This window comes from Andrographis paniculata, unplaced genomic scaffold, assembly GCF_009805555.1.
Source record: "Andrographis paniculata isolate CXL003 unplaced genomic scaffold, ASM980555v1 Contig35END, whole genome shotgun sequence".
NCBI classification, from domain to species: domain Eukaryota; kingdom Viridiplantae; phylum Streptophyta; class Magnoliopsida; order Lamiales; family Acanthaceae; genus Andrographis; species Andrographis paniculata.
The window spans coordinates 3,873,954-3,886,612 of NW_026137568.1; the positions used below are offsets into that span (position 1 = coordinate 3,873,954).

A 12,659-nucleotide genomic window follows, 5' to 3' on the forward strand; every position below is an offset into this window, starting at 1 on the left:
CAACCACAAGCTAAACACACCCCTATCTTAAGGAGAGATCAAGCCTTTTTTCTCTTTAAGTATAAATTTGTGTATATATATATATATATACTTTTTAATATAGTCCAGATAAATTGATCTTAATCCTAACCTCAATAGCATCTTTTTCTTCATCTTCATTCTTTCATTCTTGTTCTTCTTCACCCGAGCTATGTGCAAAGGAAATCCAAGAAGTGGTGTCGGATTAGTGAAAGTGAACAGACAATTATGTTCTTACATTTTATGCAAAGATTGAATTGTCGATTTGAACCAAAAATGATGTTTCATGGTTTGAGAAAAAAAGTTGGATAAAAAATCTAATCATAAAAAAATTAAAACGGACTTAACAGTTTTACTCCAGAATTTGAAAACTAATTATGTCATTGCTTACTATTATAAGAACACATTAAAATACAATCAAACAAATTATGTATAAAAACGAAATCGTTGTTCTTACGGAGTGTAGTGTAGTAGTGTCTTAGATCATAAACAATGTGGAAACAAATTTTGCGTTCCTCGACTTTTCTCTCTGCATCCACTCCAAAAAAATTCAAAAGTACTACGAAATATTACTACGGAATACAATCTATTACAAAAGTGCAACGAAATTTTCTAAGCAAATAGGAGACAATCGCAATTGTGATTTGTTGTGAGAGAATATTACAAAAGAATAAATTTGTCACACTCTATGAGGAATATTATGTCCGTTGAAAAATTGCAACGGAAATAGTAACAGATTAAATTTAATACTTCCTCCGTCCCGCGACAGATGACCCATTTTTCTTTTTTGTCTGTCCTATTAAAGATGACCTCTTTCTATTTTTAGTAAATTTATTCATTTAAACATATTTAACAAATATAAATCAATTTAATTAAATTTCTAACCTCTTACACGTAGGACCCACTCAAAACCCCTTTTATTTCTATCTATCTCTTCCATAAATAAATATTTTTATCTATATTTAAAACTTCTTATTTTTAATAAAATTAGTTTTAAGTTAATTATAAATAAATAAATTAATTTTTTATTTATTTGCATTATATAAAATTATATTCTCTACAAAATGATATACATATTGTATATATTTTATTAATATATAACGCTAAAAATATTTAAAATGCCAACAACACTACTCATATAAAAATAATAAAGGAAAAAATCAATTTTGGTCTCAATATAATCAAAATTAATCAATTTTGGTCCCAATATAACCAAAATTCATCAATTTTGGTCCCAATATAAAAAACTCATCAATTTTGGTCCCAATATAAACAATTTCAATCAACTTTGATCCTATTATAAACAATTTTTATCATTTTTGGTCCCATCGTTAAAAAACTAACGGAAATTGCTGATGTGGACATGACGGAGATGACGTGGCAGTTGACCTAGAAAGTACACGGCCATGTACAATTATACACGGCCATGTTGTTACATGGCCATGTATATTTCAGTGTATAATTATACATTGTCATGTTGTTACACGGCCATGTTGTTACATGGCCATGTATAATTATACACTATATTTCAGTGTATAATTATACATGGTCATGTTGTTACACGGTCATGTACAATGATACACGGCCATGTTGTTATAAGGCCATGTATATTTCAGTGTATAATTATACATGGCCATGTTGTTACACGGCCATGTACAGTTATACACGGCCATGTTGTTACATGACCATGTATATTTCAGTGTATAATTATACATGACCATGTTGTTACACGGCCATGTATAATTCTACACGGCCGTGTATTTTTCTGTTTCGGTCTAAAATTTTAATTTTTTGTTATATTTTTAAATTTTTTATTTTTGAATTTAGAATAGTTGATATAGTTAAAATGGAAAAAAAAAATAATAATAATCATAATATAATTAAAATATATCAATTTTAGTTCAATTATAAGTATCGAGTATGTTCTTTTGGAAGATTTTGTCTAAAATTATGCTATTTAGCAAAATTTTCAATACATTAATTGGATGTTTGTAAGAAAAATTTTTTTGCTAAATAGTGTACACTTTTCATTTATAATGTGATTTCAGTTTCCTTATTATGCAAACTATTATCTACAAACAAAATTATTATTTAAACAAAGACTCAACTTCACATTCCTCAATTAAAATACACAATTTTCTTTTTCCAGTTTTTCACTAATTTTCCAGATTTTTAGCCAAAAAAAAGTAATATTTTTATTCCAAAATATCACAGCAAATAATTATTCAAACCAAAATCCAATCACATCAAATAATTGTTCAATCAAAAACCCAAGACGAAGACCTAAATGCAAACCTTTAAAAGGTTTTGAAAAAGAAAACCTGAGATAGAAGTAACTCGTATTGTGCATTTAATATGTGTCCAAGATATTCCAGAAACATGGGAAAATGCTAAGTTCTAAAAGAGCAATGCCTATTACCAAACTACATGTACAACCACATCCATCCTTCTTACAGAAAACAACATCATACACGAAACCAATAACCACCAAAAGGATCACAAAGCTCAGCCCGACAAGGGAACCCTCAATTTGTTGGCAACATAGAGGAGGTGGCTGATGTTTGTTGATGGATAATTCTGCAGTAACTTAAGATTTGAAGTGAAATCGCCTGCCAGCAGACGTCTCCTCACAATGATGAGCATTGCACAACAAACCCGGAGCAGTGTTTCCTGCAGTGATTCGAAATTATCTGGCTGGTCAATGCCATGTCGTAATTTTCCGTCACAAGGAAAAAATGAGAAATACTCATGAAGGGTTATTTCTATAAATGCAGAGGGAATAATGTGTCAGAAACTAAACATAATCCTAAGCATCAAGATTTGCGGCTTATCTTTGAAGTAGTAAATACATTTTTTCTTTATTAGATCTAACATCCTGTCTTTTCACCTCCCAGTTCCATAATCTATATAATTATTTAATTGAATTTTTCCATCCCCGATCTAATTCTTCTCGATTTGATTCCAATTACTAATTGAATTTCCCCATCCACCCCCACACGCTTCTATTTTTGTAAATATTAGCATCTCCAAAAGCTGCATTTTTATTATTCAAGTGTGTATCAACCCCGTTTGATATTGCAGGGTTCTTGTCTTTAAACCTTCAAAGATATTTAATGGATGCAAAATAGAATCCTCAATAATTTCCACATCAGATTCAATGAAACCTTAAATTGAGAATCATCATTGCCAAAATCTACCTTGTATACAAAAGACTACCCACAATGCTCATATTTAAAAAGTTCATTCATTGGTCATGGGGTAGATTGCATATGTTTTTACATTAATAGAAAAGGTTTGTGTCACATAGTCATTAATTAGATTGAACATTTGAAACTTTTTCTTTCTCTACACACTCTGATTATGATTCTAGTGAAGCAAACAATTTCATTTAAAGTGCAATTGCCACCCTTCCCCCTCCCCCTCCCCCACCCCCAAGGACAAAGCTGCCAAAAAAAAAAAATCAAGAACTGGAATAGTATATATTATTACTTACTTGAGGACCATCACGATCACTCAGAAGTGTATCCCAGATGACTAGACTGTCGGCAAAATTAAATTCTTGAGTCAATAGGAGTGTAATCCATCGGAAAGCATAAAACTGGGGATTGACCTGCACATACACAAGCACGTTATAGATATATGATGCAGAGAACTAAAATGAATATCTGAATTTTCTTTTACAGGGAAATTATAAGCACTCCACTGGTACTCATTTACACTTTACTACAATATGAGAACCAGGTGGTGTAATAGCTACTTTAAGGGTGCGTTCGTTTCAAAGATTCACCCAAAATCCTACTATTCATTCAATTTTTTTTCTTCCAAAAACTCAAATCAAACACTTATTTTTTATTTTTATATTATACTAAAAATTAATTTTACATTCAAAACATCACATCAACACCTATTTATATCACATCACATCACTATTACAATTCAAAATATTTACTATTCAAATCTCAACTCAAAATTCAATTTCTCAAACAAACACACCCTAAATGTAAAGAATGGTTGTTGTGGCCTTGTATATACAACACTCTCTAAAATATATCACAGCACACATCAACAAATCAAGACCACACTTTAATGCTCATGAACTCCTTTGTTCTCCCTTATTATTATAATCCAAGACAAGATGGTACATGCAAGTACACAAGTTTGACTTCTCCTTCCTCCTCCAAAGCGATGGGCTTATGGAACTCACTATTCTAATTATTCTCAAGGACTTCTTTTGCACTCTGGTGTTAATTCTCCTTCTAGTTCTATTGACCAAAACAATTACTTTTCTCCAATAACTCAGATAAACAACCATCATTTGAAGAACAAGATCAAACTTCTGCCATGATGTAATAAAATCTTTAAACTAGCATTTTTCTAGTAGCTTACTTAGCACATGAACCTCTATACTAAAGGATGAAATAGAATTCAATACAGTTTTCTTCATCTGAACATGAGGAGCACAAGTACATATTTGACTTACACCAAAATTTAAGAAAAATATATCATGTCTACCACAAAACCTCTTGTATATGACAAGAATAAACATGTAAGTTATAAAAGAAAAGATAAAATAAACATTTAGCTCCTTGTTAATGCATGAAAGTAAGATCCAAGTTAAGTGTATTTTTGCATCAATCTTTATTGAATAACTGAGGTGCATGCTGCTTATTTTTTGTAAAACAAATTTAATATTCATGCATAATATACTGTGCTACTTTGGACTTGTAAATTAAAAAGAACCTAAAACTAAATTGTAAAATGTGATCCATGAACTTTACTTGTGTTGTCATCTCAAGGTGACGCCACAATTCCTCATCATGCTCCTTCAGAAGCAGGGACAATCTTGTAATGGTAGCACGGATCCCCACAACACTGTTATCAAGCTGTTTAACAAAATTGTCCCGTAATCCACTCAATAGTTCCACAAAACAGAAGAAACTGTCTGCTTCAGCATACGCCTGCTGGACTTACCAAAAATAAATAAATAAATAAATAAAAATACAGAATTAGTGGCAGGGAAGAAGCCTACACATAGTACAAAAATTGAACCGCAGAAATATTTTAAATATAAGTTTATTAGAACTTGAAGTCAACAAGCATGAAATCCCATTACTGCATATGCTCTTATCAAAGCATTATAAAATTTAATGTGTTGGGTACAGCTCTAATAACAGTAAGCCTATCAGAACTATAGAACCACTTCAATGTTCTATTAGAAGTACAAGATTTTTAGGTGTAAATATATATATATATATATATAGTGAAGAAATTTAAAATGAGAATACTCTTGAAGTTAACTCATTTGAGGTTCCTCATTCTACTCACAAACATGTTGGCAGGATTTCAAAATGATAATAATCCTAGACAATTACATCAACTCAGCTTTCCAGATCGTAAATTAATAATCACACCCTGGCTGTTGTTTGAGTGCAGCCCATCCAGGTCTAAGAGTTACGGGTCTTGTTTGGTTGTCCTCGGTTTGTGGTTGGAAATTCAGTTGAATGAAAAATTATTTTGATGATGGTTGAGCTATGATGTAATATATATTTGATTAAAAATAAATTTAAAATATATATTTTAGTGTTTTAAAAGTTATACCTTACTAAATATATTCAATACGGATATAGTTGTAGAGAATAAAATTATGCACGCTATATATATATACACATAATTAGCATAAATTGATTATATAAGAAAATAGAGAGCTTCAAATGTATATATATAAATTTGTACTATTACTAAGCCCCAAACCTAAATCTAAATCTTAAAGGAACACACATCCTTAGTTTTCTCTGGGACAGCATATCTTACAAGCAACTAGAATCTTCTATATGAAATGTGTCCTTCCACGCAAAAGTGAATATTTACTCAAATATTGCAATTGAGTCAACTGATAGGTACATTAGTCAGGTTTCCATCATATTTCCCTCATCCAAACATGTAATCTGGGAGATTGCTCCAAAATTTTCATATAATCTGGTCCAGACATGATTAGAAAGTATAAAATAACCCAGATATTTCAGATGGAATAATAATCTCTTCAAACCATTCATCTCAAAACTATTAAAAGTTAAAAGAGACTAGAAAACTAGCTTACCGAATTTTCATCATTTGGATCAGTCTTGAATACATAGAATAATGGTGCCAAAAGCTCATTCATCCCTTGAACATATCTCAATCCAGGATTCAACTTTGCAAACACAATCAAGATGTTCCTCATAGACTCCTGTAAGAGCAATGTAAAGGAGTTAAGGAAATATGAGTAAAAGTGCCCGCATGAAGGCAGAGAATGATATAGAGGAATAATATTACACCCACTTGGTTGGATTTAGCAAAAATTGAGTCCCCTGAGAAGAAGTGTATGTCTGGATGAGTGCGCATAACATCTCGGTCAATCTGCTCAATAACTTCAGAATCCTAAAGCATCATGTATTGGATGGAGTTAAAATGTGTCCAGACATCGCTTTTAGCTAACAAGAGAACATGATAACTCGCAAATTTGAATCAATGAAGCATATGGCCAGGACGAACTGATATAACATGCTAGCATCGCTATGAAAAAAAAAAAAAAACCAAAGTACCTGGAAGAACTGATTCCATACGCTACTCTTCCCAAGACTTAATGGATGCTCCCCATGACTTATCTCAGATCTCGACAAATACCCCTTACCATTTAGTTCATAGTTCTCAAGACTCGAGTCTTCCAACCTCCGGGTAATCTCTGACTGACTAGCCATGAAAGCATTTAGAAAATGTGGAAAAGAATGAAAGGCGTGTGGTGGAAGAAGTGCAAAACATAAGTAGAAAGTAGAAACAGTGTCCACAGATCAATTCAGGTAGTAAGATTATTTTCCAACCAGGCACTTGGTTTCAGAATCATAACTGTGAAGATTATTGCAGTAGTTTGAAATATCTCGAACTAGAAAACAAATGTAATCTCCTATCGTTCAGAACAACAGTCAGAAAGAAAGAACAACAAAAGAGCAAACCTTGCTACAAAATAATAAAATTAATCAATAGGCTTAGCCTACGTTTGGGCAAAAAGTCAAGGATGCAGGGTTCTACTATAATATATGGCAATGTAGGGCAGGGCAAGTCATGAGATTTCTCATTTTTTGGGGACCACTATGATTTACTGCTATCTCAATGCAGCCGTCAGAAATAATAAAAATAAATAAATGAGACACAACCTTGCCAATTGATCTCAAGACTATCCCCAATTACGGCCTACCTCATAAAGGAATTCAGTTATCCCATGGATAAAGTGAACTTTACATAGTCCTAGGCCTCAATCTCCAGATCACCCACCAAAAACAAGGCGGTACAAAAGCACAATTTGCAAAACATATTAGGGTGTGTTTGTTTGTGGGTTTGGGTTTTTGGGTTTGGACTTTTGAATAGTAAAAAATTGAATTTGAATAGTTGTTTGATGTGATATAAATAGATGCTGATGTGATGTTTTGAATGTAAAATAAATTTATAGTATAATATAAAAAAGAAAAAAATATTTGATTGATTTGATATTTTTGAAGACGAATTTGAATAGTAAAATTCTTTTGCAAAAACCACAAAAGAACACAGGCTTAGTGTTTCTTGACATTCTTTTAACCTTATGTTGTTAGGATGCATTAAAGTCTGGATGCATTGCAATAGAAATAATCAATAATGTGACTATAATTTCTACGATAATATTCTGCCCTAGAATCCCAATCTTCACTGGAATACCAATCTTCACATAACTTAGCTACTATATTAGTTTCCTACCTAAGCGGGCATATGCGTACAGAACCTAGGTGCTGATAGCAAATGCTGAATAGCAATATTCAAGAACTTACAGGGCTCATCAACAGCTCTTCTTTAAAATTCTTGTACTGTGATCTTTTCTTGGCCAATTCTGAAGGCCAAAGAGAACGATCAGCTGGGAGATACCCTAATAATAGCTGCAAAGAACCAACAAGTAAATTTCATACATAGAAAATCTATAGAAATTCAAATAAAAAATTCTGAGTGATCTTTTAAATAACATTCATGATTGTCCATAGTCCAATAAATGCCATTTGGAAGTCCACGTTGTGTCTTAAAATAAACAGCAGCAATAATCTTTCTTAATCATTCTGCTTAAATAACAACATTTATAAACAATCTGAAGAAAATAACAAAAAAGAAAGAAAGAGAGTGTTACAAACAGTACTACTTTTGAAGCAAGGTAGCAGGATTGTCAGTCTTAGGTTGCATGCAACACCCCTACATCCTTATAAGAGATTTATTCATTGTTCAATAATGTTAAGAGGCATATGCAGCAGCTAATTCAGAGGCAACTGGATATGGAAAAGTGTAAGCAATACATAGAATGGAGATTCAGAGCAGTGTGCCACCACAGAAAAATACCCCTCAAAAGATCAACTTACACAATTGATTGAGATACCAATACCTTCTATTATTACACATATAGTCAAGTCGCTCTCATTAAAATCCAACCCAAAAACTAAAGGGGGCTTCAAACTGTGAATATACTTTACTTGCTAGGCACCATGCATCATTAACAGCGGCTTCCATTGTATTGCAAGTAAAATTTATTCCAAGCAAAAATGAGTTTTCTCTGAAGATAAAAAAGTGACGACTAACGCCCACCAATAACTGAGGCATTAACTTGAAAAATCGAACAATAAAAACTTGTATCTAATCAAATAGATGATAAACAGAGAACGCTAATTCTCAAGCACAAAGCAATCATAAAAATGCTTCAAGGAAACAACTAAAGTTTTCAATTGGACATACCAGCAATAAAAACAAAGTTCCGTTTACTTGTGAGATTTTACCGGTGATTTTACTATTTCAACTTTCTTTTCCCCCAAACACATCAAATCAAATACCCAACTTTTACTTAATTTAGCACACTAAAATCTAATTTTACATTCAAAACATTCGTCAATACATATTTACATCACATCAAATAATTATTTCAATTCAAAATTTTACTATTCAAAATCAAAACCTAAAACCATAACTTCAGAAGTAAACTTGTACTCGGCAGAAATTAAAAATAAAAAATAAAATTTGTACACTCACATCACCCATTAGTTGACCCTTTTACAACATTTTAATCTACTATTCATACCTTCCATACTGTTGCACGAATACCAGCTCCATCAGGTATCCCTTGCGATGCCAGCCTCCGCAATTCACCCATGTTTATAACCTTCTTGGACAGCTTCACAGGACAACCAAGAATACAGTAAGGGGAAGAAAAAATAAATAAAATAAAATTCAAATTCAAAACTACAAACGAGAAATCCGAGAAACAAGAAGAAAATACAAACAGATGCCCACTGTTATAAACCTCTTGTAAAATCTGAGCTCGCCTGGAAAGATCCTGAGCTGCCGGAGGAGCCGCAACACCACCGACAGAGGCCATGGAATTCGCGGACGAGCCACCACTTTCATCATCGCTATGATGGACGCTGCTAGTATTCCCAAACTGCCCACACAACGGATCCCTAATTTCTGGCTTGGCGACACTGGCCGTGTGAGACGAGGGCGAAACCGTATGCTCGGAAGGCCTCGCCACGGACGGAGGCGGAATCGGAACAGGAGGGTCGACAGTGGGCTTCGCCACGACGCTGGGCTGCGGCGGCGGAGGCGAGGGAGGCGGCGGCGGCGGAGGGGATGACCAGAGCGAACTGTTGAGCCAATCCGGCACCCCTTTCTTCACCATAATCGCAGCAATTGCAGAAGAGGAGTTCGCGATCAGCGATCAGACGGTGCAGAATATGGGAAACTTGAAAATGATTTGGGCAAGAAATCGACGATCAGTCACTGGCCTTTGGCGATGTGAGCAATGAAGGGTTAGGAAATTTGTGGGGTCAATTTGATATTTTGCAATAATTGATTTCGACTTATTTAGTAGCATTATTTTATTTAATTCGAAGTGTCACACGTAGCCATTGATCTATACTACTTTCGAATCTCGACAAAGGTAAGTGTTTCATTGCAATTTACGGGGCGTAGTTATAAGTTCGGCGGTTGATTAATGAGATATGATTGAATAGTAATTTGACTTTTGTTAGACCATCTCGCATGCTGGGTGTGTTTGTTTGAAAATTGAATTTTAAATGCATTATTTATATATATATTTTTTAAATATTAAATTAAACTTATTTATTTTTTATTTTTATATTATATTAAAAATTAATTTTATATTCAAAATATTACATTAATATTTATTTATATTACATTATATAATTATTTTAATTCAATTTTTTACTGTTCAAATCCAACTAAATATAGTTATATAATGTAATATAAATATATATTAATGTGATATTTTGAATGTAAAATTGATTTTTAATATAATATAAAAATAAAAAATACATATTTAATTTGATATTTCTTTTAAAAAAAATTATTGAATAAAAGAATTCGAATAAAACCTCAAAAGAAACACACCCATAAATGTAAAAATAACAATTTTATTATTTTGTAAAGTAAGTCATTTTAATATCTCTTTTATTTTTGCAATCATCATACTCCGACATGAAATGAAAAGATTTTTTTCCCATTTATTATTTTATTTAAAATTATTATTTAATTAAATTTTATTTTAAAATCATGATTTTATTTTATTATTTATAAAATAAATTATTTTTGTATATTTATATTTTAATTTGTAATTAATATTAACTTTATTGTATTTATTATATTCAATCAAATAATATTATATGGTGTTTTTATTTATATTTTACATAAATACTTATTAATAATATTAGAATTTTAATTTATTTAATTTAAAAAATATTTATTACTTTGTACCATTTGGTTTTGAACGGTTGGTTCGCCGATTTTCGAATCGGCCGTTCCAATTCAAACCGAAATCAGGCACAAATCAAATCAAAATCGTAGTTTTGATGGTTTGATTTTGTTTTGCGATTATCTTAAATTATAAACTGATGATTTTGTGGTTTTCTGTATGAATTGACAGATTGAATTTTTTTTAATTTTTTTAAAATTCCTCACTAGGGCGACAGATCCAGAAGAAGAATGAGAAAAAAAAAAAAATGAGAAAAAGAAAGAAGAAATAAGAGAAATTGAGAAAGATGATCAAAGGAAAAAAACAGAACAACCTGCTGCACGGCTGCGGCCACTTTGGATATGTATGTGTATGTGTAAATGTATGAATTACAGTAAAATGGGTGTATTTTATAATAATAATAGTAATATTTATAATTATTTTTTTATAAAAATAAAAATAATATTAATATTAACAAATATAAATAATTATTAATGATATTGAAAAATAATAGTAGTGCATTGTTGGCATACATTTGTGCTCGTTGTAGATGCTTTTTATGGATATTTTTTAATAGTTGGAAAAATCTATATATATATGTATGTATGCATTAATGCACTTGATGGAGGAAAAAACATTTACAATCAATTCATATTTATAAACATCTCTCTCTAAATCTTCTACCTCTCTACCTATTTTATATTATATATATATATGTATATATATCTACTTATAATACGTACATATTTACATACAACATTAAATATATTTATTAATATATTTTATATACCACCAACTCACACCATATACATATATATCTATTTATACTGACCAATATTTATTATATAAGACGTTATTAGTACGAAGACTCTTACTTATTTTATTTTTGGTAAATTTTATTTTTATATTATATGTATTATCTATTTTATACACTATGAAAAATTATGTAAAATTTTTTTTTAAACCTCTGTCTTTTACCGGCAATAATTTTCTAACTTGGTCCCTGGATGTAGAAATGCATCTGGTTTCAATGGGTCTTGTTCATACAATTGCCAGTGAAAATGCGACTACAAACCAAGATCGAGCTAAGACTATTATTTTCATCCGTCATCATTTGGACATTCCTCTACAGTCTGAATATTTGACGGTGAAAAATTCACTATATTTGTGGAATGAATTGAGGGAGAGATTTAGGCACTTGAAATATATTACTCTCCCGAAAGCCCGACATGATTGGCTTAACCTGCGGTTGCAGGATTTTAAAATTACAACTCTGCTATCCATCAGATTACATCTCAGTTGAAACTCTGCGGAGAAATTGTTACTGAGAATGATAAATTGGAGAAGACTCTCTCTACCTTTCATGCTTCGAATGTTTTGCTGCAACAACAGTATCATGAGAAAAACTTTCAAAAGTACTTATAGCTCATTGCATGTCTTTTATTAGCTGAGCAAAATAATGAGTTACTGATGAAAAATTATCATTCCCGGCCCACTGGTTCCAGTCCATTCCCTGAAGTGAACGTGACATTTCCTGAATGAGGCCGAGGACGTGGTAGAGGCCGTGGACGTGATCGCGGTCGTGAAAGTCAACGCGGTCGATATACCCCTTACAATCGCCGCAGTTTTGACATTAACAGGATGCAGAGTAAACCCCAATGTGGGGATATAGCCGAAAAGGCTAAACAGGGAAAGAGACAAATCGACATTTATAATCGGTGTGGCATTGAAGGCCATTGGGCCAATACTTGCAGAATAGCCAAACACCTAGCCGATCTTTATCAAGCCTCACCGCAGAAAAAGGGGAAAAAGGTCCAGACTAATCACTTTGATAACGATGACGACCCTGATGATG

General features: G+C 32.1%; 1 protein-coding gene across 3 annotated transcripts; it reads right to left on the reverse strand.

The window, feature by feature from the left end:
* Positions 1-2,296: 2,296 nt before the first annotated feature.
* On the reverse strand, positions 2,297-9,893 carry LOC127249208 (uncharacterized). 3 transcript variants are annotated; one of them, XM_051271911.1, is made up of 9 exons: positions 9,359-9,893; positions 9,137-9,229; positions 7,854-7,958; positions 6,600-6,743; positions 6,337-6,435; positions 6,116-6,244; positions 4,797-4,976; positions 3,512-3,628; positions 2,297-2,688 (listed from the first exon to the last, which is right to left on the reverse strand). In XM_051271911.1, the coding sequence occupies exons 1-9, from the start codon at positions 9,731-9,733 to the stop codon at positions 2,524-2,526; spliced, it is 1,407 nt and encodes a 468-aa protein (XP_051127868.1). In that variant the 5' UTR covers positions 9,734-9,893; the 3' UTR covers positions 2,297-2,523. The 3 variants fall into 3 exon arrangements, with proteins under 3 accessions (XP_051127868.1, XP_051127867.1, XP_051127869.1); XM_051271910.1 differs by having other exon boundaries at positions 4,797-4,979; positions 9,359-9,892; XM_051271912.1 differs by having other exon boundaries at positions 4,797-4,979; positions 9,349-9,606.
* Between the last annotated feature and the right edge of the window lie 2,766 nt (positions 9,894-12,659).

What these genes read in the sequence shown, in the direction of transcription:
- LOC127249208 (XM_051271910.1), bottom strand. Translation starts at nt 9,733, where the DNA reads ATGGTGAAGAAAGGGGTGCCGGATTGGCTCAACAGTTCGCTCTGGTCA. An exon ending in TATGGAATCAGTTCTTCCAG is followed by an intron (nt 6,436 to 6,599) that starts GTACTTTGGTTT and finishes ATGATGCTTTAG; the next exon opens with GATTCTGAAGTTATTGAGCA. An exon ending in GTGATCGTGATGGTCCTCAA is followed by an intron (nt 2,689 to 3,511) that starts GTAAGTAATAAT and finishes GAATCACTGCAG; the next exon opens with GAAACACTGCTCCGGGTTTG.